Below are 18996 nucleotides of genomic sequence, written 5' to 3'. Positions count from 1 at the left end.
TAATTCTGAATATAATTTTGTCAGTGTGTTAATGTCGACCCGAGAAGCGATTGCTAGTTAACTAGACGCAAGTTTGAGGTAAAATGCACTTGGGTTGGCGATGTCAAAACACTATTTAAGCTGTGATTCAAGTAAGGGGCCGTTGAATCATTAGAAAAATAATGCACACCTGAGGTGGTGATTCGGTCACGACTCGAAGCGGAGTCAATTATTCCGCTTATACCATATAGACCGTGTGTTTGTTTTTTTTTTGTCAAAATTCCTGTGCACGTCCCTGACAGTATTTATTACAGTTTATCTGTTAATACTACAGTATGCTGTAGCATTCATGAACAAAGTGTTGTAAATATTATAATATATACAGTATGCTATAGTTTACTATAGTATGGTTCCAAAACACTTTTTTTTTCATGTGGGATCTCAACTAACTAATTAAGTAGTTAGTTGCTCCCCGGGCGCCGCAGCAATGGCTGCCCACTGCTCCGGGTGTGTGTTCACGGTGTGTGTGTGCACTTGAATGGGTTAAATGCAGAGCACAAATTCCGAGTATGGGTCACCATACTTGGCCTCATGTCACATGTCAAATCAGCAATAACAGCCTTGGTGAGCATAAGACACTTCTTTTCTTCAAAAATGAAAAATCTGTCATAATTTACTCATCCTTAAGTTTTTCTAAACCTGTATGAATTTCTTTCTTCTGTTGAACTCAAAAGAAGATATTTCGAAGAATATGTGGTAACCAAACAATTAACCATATATGGAGAGAAAAAAATACTATGAAAGTCAGTGGAACCCATCAACTGTTACAGACATTCTTCAGAATATCTTCTTTCATGTTCATACAGGTTTGGAACAACTTGAAGGTGATTAAATGATGAAAGAATTTTAATTTTGGGTGAACTATCCCTTTAAATATATGCAAACAATTGCCCAAAGCCCAGCAGACCTCATGAAAAACTGGAAAGCCCAGAATTTTAACACAAACAAGGGTATCCAGTCTGTCACGTTTTAACAAGAAAAGACACAAGTGGATCTAGCAAGCTTTTGTCCTGTGATTTTGCCAACAGTCATTCTCTTCCATGCAAATTGTGAGTGTTTAATCCTCTCCTTTACACTCAGATTGAAGTCATTGCATCATGCTTTCAAAAGCACCCTCTTCTGCCATCACAGACCTCCACAGCTACAATGGAGTGATGGAGGAAATTCACAAAGAATGTCCAGAATCTGGTAAGATTCTATGGAATACATGGCCACTCTCAGAGGAGAGAGCTTTTCATTGACAAACACCATTATAAAAACCATAATAAGGGGCAAGTTGGTTAGAGTCAGACTGGTAACCTGAAGGTTGCAGGTTCGATTCTCAATACTGGCAGGAAATGACTGAGGTGCCCTTGAGCAAGACACCTAACCCCTAAATGCTCTCTGGGTGGAGCAGCAAAAATGGCTTCCAACTGATCCGGGTGTGTGTGTGTGTGTGTGTGTTCACTACTCACTATTCCTAATGTGTGTGCACTAATTGGATGGGTTAAATGCAGAGGACAAATTCCGAGTATGGCTATGAATATGGCCTTCACACTTTTAATAAGGTATCAGAATAAGAACTGTATATCAGAACAGGTTTTTATTTAATATTGTTAGGTGTTTTGAAATTAAACTTTTGGCATTTTTCATATATATAAAATCATTCATCAACAATAACTCTGACACTTAAATCTTTAAGGAAGTAATAATTTGGAACAAGATACAACATTGAGCCTACATATGAATATGCATAGTAGTCATCAAATTATGACTACTTAAATTGAATTAATATGGCAACAGTCTAAGCTGAATCATAAATATAATTTACTATTTATATTGTAGTAAACCATAATTTAATTCAATTGTCATAAGTACATTAAAATTCTATATAAACAATAAAATCATCTTGGTATTTACCCAGCTAACAGAACATTCTCAGAACTTCAGCTAATGTTTTGGAACTAAGCTTCTCTTAGTTCCTTCAGTAACATTAACAGACTGTTTGTTTACAGTTATCTGGACTTTAATCATGTTATTTGTGGAGCAGTTTTCTGAAATGTTTTAATTATCTTTTTTTAAATGTTAGTTATTTCAGAAAGTTTCAAAAATAAACATTTTCATAATGTTTGAAGAATGATAAAATAGAATGTTTCCGTAACGCTCGCAAAAAATCTTTTTCATTACATTTAAAAAACTTTTACCCCCGGTTTCACAGTCAAGGCTAAAGCTAGTCCTAGACTAAAATGCATGTTTGAGCTACTTTAACTGAAAGTAACTTGCACTGACATATCTTAAAAAATGTCAAGAGCCGTTGTTTTGTCTCAAGATGCACACCGGTAATGTTTTTTTCTAGGGTATGTTTATAAAAGCTACTTAAATACCTTAAATTGAAATAAAGCCTAATCCTGGCTTAGCCTAAACCCTGTCTGTGAAACCGGGCCTTAAAGTTTTATTTCTGGGAACTTAATATGTAAAATGTTCTGTACGCTAGAGGTCACTAGAGCCCTATTCAAAACAAAGGCATAGCTTGATGACGCCAAGTTTGAGCGCGGAATCTTGGGACACGTGGTCTTCACATCACAGCTGGTGGAAAACAATTGGGATAGGACTCAGGAAGAAATCATGTTCATGGATGAGATTAACGTTACTGTAGTATGAAGCAGAGCAGGACCGAGTGTTGTGGGAGCTGAACGAGGCCGCTGGAGCGATTGAGCAACACACGCCGCGAGCAGCAGAGCTTTTATTATGCCACAGTCGCCGGCGCTGCTTCCGCTTTTCCGGTCATGAGTATGAGGTAACGCAGCTCTGTTTATCATATTAGATACATTTGAGTGTGTTGAAAATGATGTTATAACGTTACTCTGTGCGTTCGCTCGGCGGATGCTTTGAGAATCTGTTACACACTGCAGTAAGATAGATCGATTTTACAATATCATATTAAATGCTGGATGGCTTGTGTTGATAAATGGCATGCAATTAATTTTAAAATGTATTGTATGACGGAGAAAATGCTGTATTACTGTTACTAAAAATAAAGCTGCATCCCATTATGCTATTAGCTACTTCACAAAACAGTGTTTTTCTCTGAGGCATGGTAAAGCACGATACTCGCAAAAAATCAAGAAAATTAGATTTAAACATTAAGACTAAACGTGTTGAGCTATAACAATAATTAGTTTTCTGTCAATACATATATTAAAACAGTTGTTCCCTTGTCTATTAAAACATGTAAATATTAAAGCGCCTTTGGTGTTTCCATGGTTTCTACAAAATAAAACCGGAAACCAAGGGTAACGCGGGTATGACGCAATTGACAGGCGACTCCTCACACATCCAGGAGCCTTGGTTAAAATGTCATTTTTTCACGATTTACAAATAGTTTGAAACATTTGGGATATTGTAAGTACTCAAGTGAACAAAATATATAACACTGGCATAGTGGTTTTTGGATATTTTACTGCAAAATTCTTACATATTGCACCTTTAATGGGAACATTAGCAAAATGTTCTTAGAACATATTTTTGTTAGCTGGGTAGTATTAGTATTTAAAGTGGCACTAAGCATTTTTTGTGCTGTACTGTACACCCACATTAGATGAAGATACCAGTAATACCAGTGTGGTAGAAAAAGCTGTTTGATTCTACATGAAAATAGTTTCCCTTTTTGATCATGTTGAGATCACATGACCAGACAACTCACTTTATCTCGTTATCGCCCTATTTTTTGACAATTTCTGTAACAAATAATAATAATGGGTGACAAGTGTGTATTTCTACAATGGAATAACGTGAAAAATGCAACTTCACTTAGAGCACAGAGAGGTCATAAAAACACTTTTTTTCACAGTATAATCTGCTCAGGACCAAATCCTGTCATTCTGTTTCTTTGGCAATTATCGTTCTTCACTTAATGTCTGTGTTCACTATTGTGCGTTTTGAATGCTGAGAGGTACTAAAGTCAACATGAATTTCCATTTGCATCCCGTGCCAAGTGGGACTGAAGTTATCCATCAGGAATTAAGTGGATTGTGAAAAGTGGACCGAATGTGCAGTGCTTAAATAGTTATTTGGCTATTGGTTAACATTATCCAACAGCCTGTGCCAGTAGGAAAGGAAAGTTGTTGCAGGGGAACAGTAAGCTATAACTTTTGGTTTCAAGATAACAATTACATACAATTTTTTTCTTTGGAACAACACCGAAGAATCATTACACAAGACCAAGAATGTACATTACAGGGCCCATTTTGATTTCATGTTGACTTTAAATTGAGTTTGCTGTGTCTTACACGTGCACTGCCCATGGAGTAAAGGTGCCAGGATCCGCAGGAGGACACTAAAACAAACACACACATTTTTAACCCTCAATAACACTCAGTGAACTTCAGTAGGCCCTATCAGAAGCATCTGATATGAAATCAAAAATTAAACCACATCAAACCATGGCTGCCAAATTTAATTTTAAATATATTTTTTACATACACTACTATTCAAACGTTTGGTGTCCATATGATTTTGTAATATGTCTAATGCTCATAAAGCATTATACAATTTAAATAACTATGTTATATTTTAATATATTTTAAAATATAATTTATTCCTGTGATGTCAATGTTGTATTTTCAGCATCATTACTCCAGTCTTCAGTGTCACATGATCCTTCAGAAATCATTCTAATATTTTGATTTGCTGCTCATCATCAACGTTGAAAAAATTTCTGTAGAAACTGTGATCATTTTTTTCAGGATTCTTTGATGAATAGAAAGTTCAAAAGAACAGTATTTATTTGAGATAGAAATCTTTTGTAACACTGTAAATGTCTGTACTGTCAGTTTTTGTCAACTTAATGCATCCTTTCTGAATAAACATATCAATATCTGTCCCAAACTTTTGAACAGTAGTGCCTGCCTTGATTTGAGAATGTATAATGAATTCATTTTCAGTCTGAAATAAGCCTAATAAGTTTAATTTAATCTTTAATTATTATGAGCATTAAAAAGTTACTACATACCAGTTTAGTAAACTTGTCCTCACACGCATTTCGTATCCGTTCAGGCGTGGCAGGGCTGTCCAGTCTGAAGGGTCCAGTCAGGCCGGACTCAGTCCTGGCAGCAGTGATGGCATCTTTAATGGCATAAAACACTGAGGCCGCCAGAAAGAGAGGAGGCTCGCCCACAGCCTGACACAAGCACACAGCCATAAAGGTTAATGGACACAAACTATGAACTTACTGTGGAGTGTCGTGGTTCGACTAACTACCTTTGAGGAGAAGATGGCCCTCTCGTTGGGAGCGTCTCTGAGCAGCGAGACCTTTAATTCAATGGGAATATCCCCAAAAGCGGGAATCTTATACATGCCAGGTCCACGAGTATATAGGTAACCATCAGGAGAGTAGCGAAGTTCCTCTAGCGTGAACAGACCTAAACCTTGCATGAACCCGCCCTCCACCTGCACATGCAGCCATAAATCAGATAATATTCATGATAAGCTGACAATAGAGTGATCTGCTTTTTAATTTCAGATGACATACCTGTCCAATGTCCAATGCTGGATTTAAACTCTTGCCCACATCCATGACTATGGATGTATGAAGATTCTGACAGGAGAGAGAGTATTATTAGCTTGCAAATATGTAACCTATAATGTAGACCGGATGTCCCGTGGCATTTGAACACAACAAATACACAATTCACATTGGCATTACCTTGTGACTGCCGGTAAGACAGTCTATCTCCACCTCTGAGACAGCCACGCCATAACTGAAGTAGTTAAATGGCCTTCCTGAATTTGTGTCAAAGTCATAGCCAAGATCTGGAGTCCTATACAATACAATTAGATTAATTAGAACTCTTATTTCTATGAGAACCAAAGTCATTAGTACTGTGAAAATTTCAAATTTTGTCAAATTTATTGAGAAGAAAACATTAAGAAATGAACATACTTGTAAAATCCATTGGCAGACAGATTTACTCTGTCAAAATAGGCTGCTTTCACCTACAATAGACATAATATCATATATGTGTGTGTGTATATATATATATATATATATACACACATTCAAAGAACTGATGAATAATTACATGCAAAAACTAGATACTGACCCAATCCTCCCAGCAGCCTTTGGGGTTTTTGTCTTTGTAAGGCTGAAGTCTCTGTAGTAACGTCTGGCAAGCATTCTATGGGACATTACAGGTTTGTGTGAAATTAATGATTATGACAAATGTTGATTTTTAATAATATAGTGCATTCATTTGATGGCTGACATACACTTAGGACTGTCTAACGAATAATCATGATTAATCACATCCAGAATAGACCTAAACGTTTGTGTTTGCATAATATATATATATATATATATATATATATATATATATATATATATATATATATATATATATATATATATATATATATATATATATATATATATATATATATATATATATATATATATATATATATATATATATATATATGTGTGTGTGTGTACTGTGTATATTTGTATTGTATTTATAAACACATACATATACATGTATATTTTTAAGAAAAATATAAAAATCAATAAATATTTATATTAAAATTACATATAAATATATACATTTGAATATTACTTAAATATATACATGTATGTGTGTGTGTTTATAAATACAAAATAAATACGCATAGTACACAAATATATTATGTGTAAACAAACTTTTATTTTGGGTGCGATTAATCGCAATTATTCGTTAAAAAGCTGTACTCTGTCAGGGTCGGTCATTTTTTTAAAATATTTTTTTCTTATGCTCACCAAGGTTGCATTTATTTGATCAAAAATACAGTAACACTGTGAAATATTATCACAATTGAAAATAATTCCTTTGTATTTTAATTTTTTATTTTTATTTAATTTATTCTTGTGATGCCAAAGCTGAATTTTCAGCATCAGTCTTCAGTGTCACATGATCCTTCTATAATCTGCTGATTTAGTGCTCAATAAACTTTCTTTTTATTATCAATTTTGAAAAACGTTGTGCTGCTTATTACTTTTATGAAAACTGAGATACCTTTTTTTCATGATTCTTCAATGAATAAAGTTAAAAATAATTACGTAAAAGTTAAGCTTTTTTGTTACTTTTGATCAATTTAATATAGATTTTAAAAAATCTTACTCAAGTCATCTTCATTTATATAGCGCTTTTCACAATACAGATTGTTTCAAAGCAGCTTCATGGTGATAATAGGAAAATTAATGGACAGAGATTGTTTTGGCTTTACAGCAGCTTGAGGAAAAAGTTATAATCGAGCTAAAGTAGGTTTTTTGTAGGCAGTGTACATAAATAAAAGCATCATATCGTTGAATTTGTGCTGCATGAGCCTTACATAGACGGCCATGCCGTTAAGGTCTGAGGAGGCGGAGGCGGCCGTAGGGCTGGTGTTGGGAACTGTGTTAGTGCTGGTCTCTGTGATGTGAATCTTTGTGCTGGGGATTCCAAGAGTTTTACTGGCCACCTGCACAAAACAAAAATTAATATAAACAGATGTGATCAACATTTTAATATAGTATTTTGTTGTTGTGTTTTGTTTGCATTACCTGGACCATTTTAGTGTGCAGGCCTTGCCCCATCTCTGTTCCACCATGAGTTAGTAGAACCGAACCATCTGAATACACAAGTACCAACGCTCCTGCCTGAATCAAAAATGTACATTACATTCATATACCCAATCACCTCTTTCTAATAATTATTTAGAGCCTGAGCGGAAGATGGCTGACCTGGTTGAGGAAGACAGCAGTGAAGCTGATGCCAAACTTGGTGGGAATGATGGACAACCCTCTCTTGGTCCAACGGTGCCGCCTGGAATGAAAGGATAACAGCAGATCTTACCCTGTACCTGAGCTAAAAATATATTTAGAGTTTCATCCAAATAAAATCTAACAAAAAATCTCCCTTCATGAAATGACATTGTATGCTGCTCTGTGTCACTTTAGTATTATGTCTATACTGTTATAGTTTTTATTAATATTTAAAATTTTCTTTAAATTTCTTTTATTAAATTTATTTAACAATTTTTTATTTATATATTATATTTTCTGTTTTCATTTTAATTTTAAAGTGTAATTTTTATTAGTTTTTTTTATTTCTATTTAGCTTTAATTTATTTTTATTTCAGTTTTAATACTTCAACCTAAACTTATTTATTTCAATTAGATGTCAACACAACATTCCTATTTTTCTTTTAACTCTGTCATCTAATATTTCAAATAACAAACATCTTACTTATTTTTTAAATTATTTTAGCTTTAGTTAATAACAACTCTGACACTGTTCTATTGACACTGAAGTGTATAGAATATGATAGAGTAAAAAAATTTTTTTTATTAGTTATTTATACATTTTATTATTATACATTTTACATCATAACTTATATTATATGTAAATTTTAAGTTCATATTTTTTATTATAATTTTTTTGTATGTATTTACACTTTTGTAATGTTTTTAATCTTATAATGTCAAAAAGGTACAATATAAATATAATTTCCAGTACACATCTCAAAATACCAAAGAAAACCTGTTTTCTTAAGTGCTGTCAAATGATTAATCGCATCCAAAATAAAAGTTTGTGTTCACATAATATATGTGTGTGTACTGTAAATATATATATATATATATATATATATATTGTGTATATAGAAATACACACACATACATATATATTTAAGAAATATTTATGTATTTATATATAATTTATATTATAAATATTTAATATTAATATCTATTTATAATTATAAATATTTTATATATAAATAAAATACATTTTTGTTAAATATATACATGCATGTGTGTACAAATTCATGTATATATTTATGAAAAATATAAAATATAAAAATCAATAAATATTTATATATAATTTAAATTATATTTAAATATATACATGTAAATATTTCTTAAATACTGTATATACATGTATGTGTATGTGTTTATAAATACATAAAAATAAATATCCTATATATAAATATAATATTTTTTTCTTAAATATATGTGTGTATTTCTAAATACATACATATACATGTATTTCTATATACATAATAAACACATACATTATGTAAACACAAACTTTTATTTTGGAATGCAATTAATCAATATTAATCATTAGACAGCACTACTTATGATTTGTCTTACATGTAATATTCAACAATATTATTGATCTGACTGTACTGACGCTGTTGTATGAGAACTGAACTAAGCTGGATGATGATGAAAAGCGTAATTTTCCTGTTGCTTTAGAACAATCAGTATTGTATAAAGCGCAATATAAATAAAGGTGACTTGACTTGATATGTCCCATTGGGCTGCACAAACTCTGAGTTGTGTTGATGAGCTTAATATCTCAGACTATTTCTGACCTGTTGTATCGTTCCACTGCATCCTTGCGCTTGTTGAAGTCTGAGAGCTGCATGCACTCCTCCCAGCAGCGATCAATGGTAAACTGGTCCAGACGTTGATTGAAGGGCGTGAGATCTCCCTCCTTATACAAGTTCAACCTCCTCACCTGGAATTAGTAAAGAATCTTGTTACCAGTGATCTGTATGGACTATGATGAGAGAGAGAAAGATGCAGTATGAACCTCTTCTGCCGGCAGACCGCAGCTCAAAGCCACATCACTCATCCAGCTCTCTGCGATCATCATGCCCTGCGGCCCACCAAAGCCTCTGAACGCAGAGTTAGACGGCAGGTTGGTTTTACACGTGTAGCCTGTGCCACGAATGTTAGGAATGTTGTAGGAGTTATCCATGTGGAATAGTGACCTTTCCAGGATCTGTGCAATGGGAAACAGGATGCACATTTGTAGACTTGGAGGGTAAAAAAAAAAAAAAAATCTTGTAATGTGTCTCACTGACCACCAGGGGGCAACAAATGCTCAAAACGTATGGATACTCACTGACAATGATAGGTCCAGTGAATTGCCTGCATTGCTGTAGAGCGTCACATCAAGTGCATTCACTCTTCCATTGCTCATGTAACCAACCTAGACATGAGATTACAGAGTGATCGTGTCTGAGAAAAGTTTACCAAGGACAAGGACAATATCTGGACTAATTTCTCACCTTGTAACGACCAAAGAATGGATGCCGACCGCCTGTGACCAGCATGTCCTCGTCACGATCTAACATGCAGCGAACCGGTCGCTTGACCCTGATTGAAAGACAAAACTAAATGTTCATCTTCTACAATGTTACATACAGCGGCCCTTTATATAATATGGCACTTCAATGCTGTTCCTTTAATTTGTTATAAATTTTTCATACATATGTGCAGCAACAGCAACCACTGTGGAGAGAATGGTGCTCCGACTCTCTTTCCCTCCAAATCCTCCTCCCATCCTCTTTACACGACACACGACCCGGTTGGCAGGCACTCCGAGAGCTTTAGCCACAAGCACCTGAGCCAAACAAAACACATCATTTGCATAAGGACAGTCCAATCAACATTATATTTTGCAACATTAATAATCCTGTCATATTTTTGTAACTAATTCTATCTAAATCTATCTATCTATCTATCTATCTATCTATCTAAATCTATCTATCTATCTATCTATCTATCTATCTATCTATCTATCTATCTATCTATCTATCTATCTATCTATCTATTTTTTATTTTAATGTTTTATTATTATTATTTATTATAAACTAATAAAATATTTGTTATTAAATGCTTTTATATTACTTATTAATAAATAAAATGTATATTAATGAAATATTATTGTTTTGTTTATTTAAATTAAACAATAAATTAATATTAATAAAGAAAAAAATATTAATAATATTTTACAATTAACTTTCAGACAATATTTTGTCAAACCACCATCACAATTGTTATTTCTTATCCCATCGTATAAACTCTGTTCAGATTGGGAATGTGGATCTGAAATCTTGCACCAGTCCCCTACAGAGAGTGATTCTTTTATATGTTTACTTGAGTCTTGGAGGCCGACTGTGTGGACACAAACAGCTCCATTTCTCCATCCTCGCCACGAGGGACAGCCAGCGTGCAATTAGTCTCCAGATAAAACTGTTCCTGTCCTCCAATGTGCATCTCACCTGCAGAATCACATATGTTGAGTCAGCTCATCAAATTAAAGAGAAACAGGTCTGAACTGAATCTTTCAAGGAATATAAATTGTGGGGGAGAAAACAGATCTAACAAGATTAAACATATGTTTTTAAATAATGTGAATCTTTTATTAGATCCTTTCTTTATTCATAGAGAGGCAGTGTATCACTAGCTAAGTTTGCAAAGTTGTGAATTTAACTAATGTGCAAAACTGGAATATTGCATAAAACATTTGTGTATAAAGCACCATTTCAACCTTTTTTCTTCCTAGGAAATTGGCACAAAATATCTATAATAAATCAAAAGTTGCAGCAATCAGGGAATCCTCTGACTTTTTTTTCCCATGCACTCTTAAAACAGACAACAACACAACTTGTGTTATATCTTAACACATCTGTGTCTATGGACAACACATTTTTTATTACTTTTAACTCAACCATGTGTTATTCCTGCTCATTTTCTACACACTAATGTGTTATAGTTACACAATTTGTGTCAATTATGTACACAAAATGACACAAAATGTGTCATAAAAAATAACACAAAAAAATGTGTTATTAATTAACATCTTTTCTAAGAGTGCATTATAAATGAGTTGAGTCTCAGAGTAATAATCTCAAATCTCAACCATAAAAGCTTACAATGACTTCAGTCAACAATAGGGAGTTTTTAATGCTTTTTACTTTTCCAAATAATTAGTAATTCCTTTAGAAAGATGTAGTAACACTTGAGTTATTACTAGTGGGTTACCATGATATTGACTTTAGAATTACTTATACATTATGCATTTTTCACATTAAAGGTGCTAAAGAGGATGTTTTGTTTTATACATTTTTGCAATATTACATGAAACTGTCTTTACTAACTGATAAAAGACTATTTATTAGGTGCACTGAAAGGAATAATATTAATATACATCATCTGTGCACGAGGTAGGGCCTTAAAAACATCAGCCAATCGTTTACGCGATGATCGCCCTCTGTCTTGTCAATCACTGCCGTGACGTTCCTTGTGAGAGACGAGCGCGGCTGCGCGCTCCAGTAACTTTCCACACTCCACAGGTGCCGCATGCGATGTTTTTGTCCGGAGACAGGAGTAAAAACTGCAGATTATGAGTTACCTGCTGTGAGTCCGACATAATGAATCCACTAACACGACACAGCGAATGCCGGTGGTGAACACTGCACGAGTGCTCGAGTTTTGGGAGGCGTTCCCTCGAAAGGAGGGGGGTTGTTCTTACGCATGCGCTCATTTCAAAAACTCAGTAACAGTCTTTGGTTTCTCAGTCGATGAAAAGATCTTCTTTATCACCTTTAATTATTACCTTGTATATAGTAGTCCTCTGGGAGGTATGAAAAAAGTAGCTAGCTAATAGTGAAGTACATCATTCAACTGAGCGCTATTACTTACTAATTCATTAATTTCTTGTTAATTAATAGCAGTTACTAGAATATTAATACTGCATTACTCATTTGTTCCTGTATAGTTATTTATTAATGATGGAACAGTATTCTAAAGTGTTACCCAAATCATTTTGATGACAGACATTGCAGTATAACTAAAACTACATTTGAGATGCTTCAGTGATGTGATTGGTCTGCTTGTTAGTCTAGTTATCCAATCACATCGACGAGGCAAAGTCACGTGAGTTTTTTGTTAAATGTGTTTCCATTGTAGTTTATGCACATGTCTTCTCATTGGTTAAAATCCACCTCCACATTCATTTTTTATGAGCATTTTTAGTCTTGGTGTTTCCATCCAGTGTTTTTGTATGCAGTATCCCAAAACGTACATAAAAACAGGTGGATGGAAACATAGCTAATATTTTAAAATAAAAACATGGTTATACCATGCAGGATGTGATCAGAGTCTTTGAATCCTTGTGCAACATCTCCTCTCTCTATACTTCTCACCGGCTGAAAGAAGGACTTGTTGGTAATAGCATCCTGTTTGAAAGAATGAACACAAACATGTTAGCAAACCAGTCAAGCTTATCTTTATGTTGTATTTTTGAACGTGAACAAGCTGTTTCTCTGGAAACCTTGAAAAATCCTGTTATGTAATGATGACAGCAGGAAAAGCACTAAGCAACGGTGAGAGGTCAGAGCACATAACCAAATAATAATGTAGATCAGTGAGTTGTAGGTCTGTTGCCATGTCATAATGACAGTCCTATGAGGATCATGGTAACATTAATGCATTTCAATGTTTAAATTTAAACATTTACTTTTGTTCAATATGCAACTTTAAATGTACAATATGTAAAATTTTTGCAGTAAAATATCCAAAAACCACTAGGCTAGTGTTATATATTTTGTCCAGCTGATTACAAACAATATCTCTAATGTTTTCAACTACTTGTAAATCATGAGAAAATTCCCATTCTAAACAGTGACACGGGGCAGTGCAGTCGCCTGTCAATGACGTCAGTTACCTTTGTTACCGCCTTTACTGACGTAGAAACCACATGACAATAGTGCCGTGGACAAATGCGGAAGTAGAGTCTAGCGTCCAGCAAACCACTAGTTGCTTCAAGCAGTTCCTTATTTACTTCTTGCACGTTTTATGGTGGATTGTGTTACTTATTTATGGAACATAATTACTGTTTACCATCTGCCGCTGGTTCTGTCGACAAGGACAGCTCCCGTGAACTCATGACCGGAAAAGCGGAAGCGGCGCCGGCGACTGTGTCATAATAAAAGTCCCGCTGCTCGTGAGGCGTGTGTTGATCAATCGCTTCAGCTCCTCGTTCAGCTCCCGCAACACTCGGTCATGCTCTGCTTCATACTACTGTAACGTTAATAATCGCATCCACGAACATGAGATCTTCCAGACTCCAATCCCTATTCTTTTGCACCGTCCGTTGAGATGGAGACATGTCCCAAGTTTCCGCTCTAAAACTTGGCGTCATCAAACTACGCCTTTGTTTTGAATAGGCTTCTAGCGACCTCTAGCGGAAAAAAATATCACAAATTGTACCTTTAAAGGATTAGTTCATTTTAGAAAAACTTTACTCACCCTCAAGCCATCTTAGGTGTATATGACTTTCTTCTTTCTGATGAACACAATCAGAGTTATATTTATAAATATCTTGATGCATCCAAGCTTTATAATGGCAGTGAACGGGATCAACGAGTATGAAGCTCAAAAAAGTGCATCCATCCATCATAAACATACTCCACAATAGGGTTAATAAAGGCCTTCTGAAGTGAAGCGATGCGTTTGTGTAAGAAAAATATCAATATTTAACAAGTTATAAAGTCAAATATCTAGTTTCCGCCAGACCGCCTTTCGTATTCAACTTACGAAGACACTTTTTTCGTAATTTTAATGTAGAAGGCGAAGGACGTAGCGTAAGCGTTCTGAACTACAAGTTGAATACGCAAGGCAGTCTGGCGGAAACTAGATATTTTACTTTATAACTTGTTAAATATGGATATATTATGTTTCTTACACAAACGCATCACTTCACTTCAGAAGGCCTTTATTAACCCCTGGAGCCGTGTGGAGTATGTTTATGATGGATGGATGCACTTTTTTGAGCTTCTTACGCGTTGGTCCCATTCACTGCCATTATAAAGCTGGGATGCGTCAGGATATATATTAATATTTCTCAGATTGTGTTCATCAGAAAGAAGAAAGTCATATACACCCAGGATGGCTTGAGGGTGAGTAAAGTTTAAAGTGAACTAATCCTTTAAGTGACCACTTTTGTCCATTGGGCCTCGTGAAATATTATTATGGTACATAGTGCATCAAAATGCAATCATCAGTTTGCCTAAATGAACACAGAATGATCAAATGTTTTACGCACTATTTACACGTGGTGAGTAAGTGTAAATTTCTTTCATACTAACTAACATTTTGAAATTATGAACATTCAATCCTAATATTTACGTCACAACGGCTTTACGAGCGATTTACACAAAAATTTGTTCTGCTCGTGTTTCATGAATGAGGCCCATTGTGTGTATGTGCAGATTGTGCACCCATAAATACAAACCTGAATAGTGACAATCACTGGCTGCAGTTCCTCATAGCTGATCTTCACAGCTTTGGCTGCTCTCTGAGCATGAGCCTGTGTGTCTGCCACAATGGCCCCCACTATATGTCCAACACATGTGACCTAGCATGCAAGATCAATGTGGGGGAAAAATCCATGAACTTCACATGAATAAGTAAAAGTGACAAATGATATGTATGTGAAATTTATCAAGCACACTTCCTATCAAAAGTTTGGGGTTGGTATGATTTTTAATGTTTTTGACAATGTTATGCTCATCAAGGCTACATTTATTTGATAAAAAATAAAGTAAACCAATGATAATGTGAAATTTTATTACAATTTAAAATAAATGTTTTCTATTTTAATATTTTTTTAAATATAATTTATTCCTGTGATGCATCATTAATCCAGTCTTCAGTGTCACATGATCATTCAGAAATCATTCTAATATGCTGATTTGCTGCTCAAGAAACATTTCTTATTATTATCAACAGTTGCGCTGCTTATATTTTTGTGTAAACCATGATACCTTTGAATAGAAACCTCAAAAGAACAGCATTAAAAAAGTGTTTAAAACGTATTTAATGTCACATTTGATCAATTTAATGTAATTTAGTGTCAATTTAGTGTCCTTGCTCAATAAAAGTATTAATTTCTTTTAAAGGTAAAAAAAAAAAAAAATCTAACTGACCCCAAACTTTTGAACTGTAGTATATAATACTGTCAATGACACATATCAAAGACATTTAAATACATTTAAATAAAAGTGATTCAAGCAAGTATGTAAGCCCGATTCAGCCTAAGGAGAAAAAAAGGTAATTGTAAAATATATCACAATTGCAATATATATATATATATATATATATATATATATATATATATATATATATATATACACACATACAGTATATTTGTAATTGTGCTTTAATTTCTCATAAATAAGACTTATTATCTTACAAAGTAACTTCATGTCTAACAGTGTGACTTTACCTCACAATTAACTTTATTTTTGTCCCTCTGAGGCGAGAAATGTCTGACATTTTATAGGGGAAAATTAAGATTATTTTTAACTTAAGATGTTTAACCATTAAAGCACACGTCAAAGTGTAACTGCAACAATAAATGATTACTGTATGCCATTAAAAGACGCTTGATCATCCAATAGTCTACTATGCAATCAAGTGAGATGCATGTGAGAAACATTTTGCACGGGAATCTATGGACATGTGGTCTGTCACATATGCGTGACATAATTTGTTACAATTTGCAAATGATACACTCTGTTTTGTAAGAGAAATGCAAAAGTCATTGTCCTACGGTGGCCTCATGTCTGATTCAATCTGCATAATGGCTAAGAATAGACTTCTATATAAAAGGCAAATACTGTCATAATGTCTTTCGTTAGAAATATTGCACAGAAACTGCACTGATTTACAGATAAATCCACCTTATCGTCAGCAAAAACTGTCTCATCATAGACGACTGGTCCTGTCATGTTACTTCCTGGGATGTCTTTGGCAGAGATAAATGCAACCACTCCAGGAACTGCTATTGCATCAGATGTGTCAATGAACCTACATAGATAAACACAGTTAACACTTAATCGTGGATAATCATTGTCTCAGATCACAACAGTCTAGTTCAGAACTGAACCTTTTTATGACACGTGAGTCATAAACAATGTAAGCTTATCATTGTGCAGGTGTTAACTTTTATATAGTTGGCTTTAACCCAATACAAATTCATCAGTCCTTTTTTAACTAACTTTATGAGGGCATGAGCTTTAGTGCTCGTGACCAAAGCCAAGTGGAGCTCGTTTTCATAGCAGGGTATGTCATCACAGTAGACCGCTTCTCCTGTGGCCTGCTTAAGAGCGGAGAGGTGCATGATTGGTTGTCCCACTACATCTTCACTATTATGACCAGAGGGAACTGCCTGCAAACAAAAAATGATGTTAAGCAATCTGCCAAAACAATACACAGATGCAGCTGCCAAATGCTTATTTATATGTACCTGGTAGAGCTGTACACTGGATGGTGAGTCCAACTGGTAGAGCTCAGTAGCAGTAGCATATTCGGGACGGATGTCTTCCACTGTCACACCCTGTAGAGATACAGCTTACAATTAAAGTCACCATGAAATCAAAATGGACGATTCTTGGTTTTTTATGGAATATTACAGAATTTATTATAAATTATTTATCCGTGCACATCATTATTTATTTATTTTTATTCATGTGCCCTGCTAATCTTTAATCAAAATAACTTCCCCTTCCTCTTGCAGCTCATCTCCGATGACATGTTTACTGGCGCGAGGGCAGGACAACCTATCACTCGCATGAGATTGACCAATAGCAAACCACAACCATAAAAATCAATTCCCCATGTACAAAATCAAGTCCAGTCCTACACTCTTTTTCTGGTTGAAGAAGCCATTTCATTTGGATATACGTCACAATAGGGAAGAAAATACTTTCACAACTTCTGTTTCATGCCGACTGTAACCCTAATCACAATAGTCATGTGATCAAGGACATATTATAGTTCTAGAGAGGGGCATTGTTAAAGGGTTAGTTCACCCAAAACTGAAAATTATGTCATTAATGACTCACCTTCATGTCGTTCCAAACCCGTAAGACCTCCGTTCATCTTCAGAACACAGTTTAAGATATTTTAGATTTAGTCTGAGAGCTTTCTGTCCCTCCATTGAAAATGTATGTACAGTAGACTGTCCATGTCCAGAAAGGTAATAAAAACATCATCAAAGTAGTCCATGTGACATCAGTGGGTTAGTTAGAAGTTGTTGAAGCATCGAAAATACATTTTGGTCCAAAAAGTAACAAAAACTACGACTTTATTCAGCATTGTATTCTTTTCCGGAATCCTTTCCATTGAATTGATTCCATTGAACTGATTCCATTGAATCCTTTCATCTGTCGGCGTTGGTAATGCACTTTACGTAGTTGTGGTTGTTTTTGACATTTTGAAGCGACATTTTGAAGCATCGAAAATACATTTTGGTCCAAAAATAACAAAAACTATGACTTTATTCAGCATTGTATTCTCTTCCGGGTTTGTTGTCAATTCGCGTTCACGACTCCGCTTCTTCTTCTTTCCTGTTTTACGGCGGTTGGCATCCAGCTTATTGGTGCATTACCGCCCCCTTCTGCTCCGGAGTGTGGTTCACGACTCCACAGTGACGCTGCTGATGTAAGACGCTGCTGACGTGTTATCCGGTGCGCCCGAGCTTCGTTTACAGTCTGAGGGAGACACACGCTGTATTCAAGCTATTCTACATTGTTTGTATTTTGGTATTGCTATATTTTTTAAAATGGTGTGTAAGTGTGCATGTCGCGGATGTCCTAATCGCCAAAAACAATGACGTAAAAGTGACGAAAAGGATTCAATGGAATCAATTCAATGGAATAAATTCAATGGAAAGGATTCAGGAAGAGAATACAATGCTGAATGCTGAAGTTGTAGTTTTTGTTATTTTTGGGCCAAAATGTATTTACGATGCTTCAAAAAAATTTTAACTAACCCTCTGACGTCACATGGACTACTTTGATGATGTTTTTATTACCTTTCTGGACATGGACAGTATACCGTACATACATTTTCAATGGAGGGACAGAAAGCTCTCGGACTAAATCTAAAATATCTTAAACTGTGTTCCAAAGGTGAACGGAGGTCTTACAGGTTTGATACGACCTGAGGGTGAGTCATTAATAATTTTCATTTTTGGGTGAACTAAACCTTTAAAGTGAAATCGAAATGGACGTTTTTTGGCTTTTAGTATGAATGTTAGTCTTACTGTTATGTATAAGTTAGTATGCTTCAAAAAAATGACAAAATTTGCATTCAGAAGATATAAG

General features: G+C 34.8%; 1 protein-coding gene across 1 annotated transcript in view; it reads right to left on the bottom strand.

Moving 5' to 3' along the window:
• Positions 1-1220: 1220 nt before the first annotated feature.
• The window catches only part of xdh (xanthine dehydrogenase), a 30857-nt gene continuing 13081 nt past the window's right edge, over positions 1221-18996 (bottom strand). Inside the window, exons 16-36 of the mRNA XM_067366714.1 lie at positions 17136-17225; positions 16888-17057; positions 16570-16696; positions 15120-15242; positions 12966-13062; positions 10979-11103; positions 10309-10442; positions 10108-10195; positions 9942-10028; positions 9627-9818; positions 9406-9551; positions 7772-7853; positions 7592-7687; positions 7381-7509; positions 6120-6194; positions 5960-6012; positions 5723-5837; positions 5549-5614; positions 5278-5466; positions 5030-5197; positions 1221-4354 (exon numbers count right to left, since the gene is read on the bottom strand). Of these exons, the coding sequence (XP_067222815.1) occupies positions 4304-4354; positions 5030-5197; positions 5278-5466; positions 5549-5614; positions 5723-5837; positions 5960-6012; positions 6120-6194; positions 7381-7509; positions 7592-7687; positions 7772-7853; positions 9406-9551; positions 9627-9818; positions 9942-10028; positions 10108-10195; positions 10309-10442; positions 10979-11103; positions 12966-13062; positions 15120-15242; positions 16570-16696; positions 16888-17057; positions 17136-17225 (2403 nt within the window). The 3' untranslated portion in view covers positions 1221-4303. The remainder of the gene's footprint in view (positions 4355-5029; positions 5198-5277; positions 5467-5548; positions 5615-5722; positions 5838-5959; positions 6013-6119; positions 6195-7380; positions 7510-7591; positions 7688-7771; positions 7854-9405; positions 9552-9626; positions 9819-9941; positions 10029-10107; positions 10196-10308; positions 10443-10978; positions 11104-12965; positions 13063-15119; positions 15243-16569; positions 16697-16887; positions 17058-17135; positions 17226-18996) is intronic.

The sequence above is a fragment of the Chanodichthys erythropterus genome, chromosome 18 (genome assembly GCF_024489055.1).
Source record: "Chanodichthys erythropterus isolate Z2021 chromosome 18, ASM2448905v1, whole genome shotgun sequence".
Classification (NCBI taxonomy): Eukaryota; Metazoa; Chordata; class Actinopteri; order Cypriniformes; family Xenocyprididae; genus Chanodichthys; species Chanodichthys erythropterus.
The sequence above is the reverse complement of the archived record's forward strand: the minus strand, read 5'-3'. Positions and strand labels throughout refer to the sequence as shown.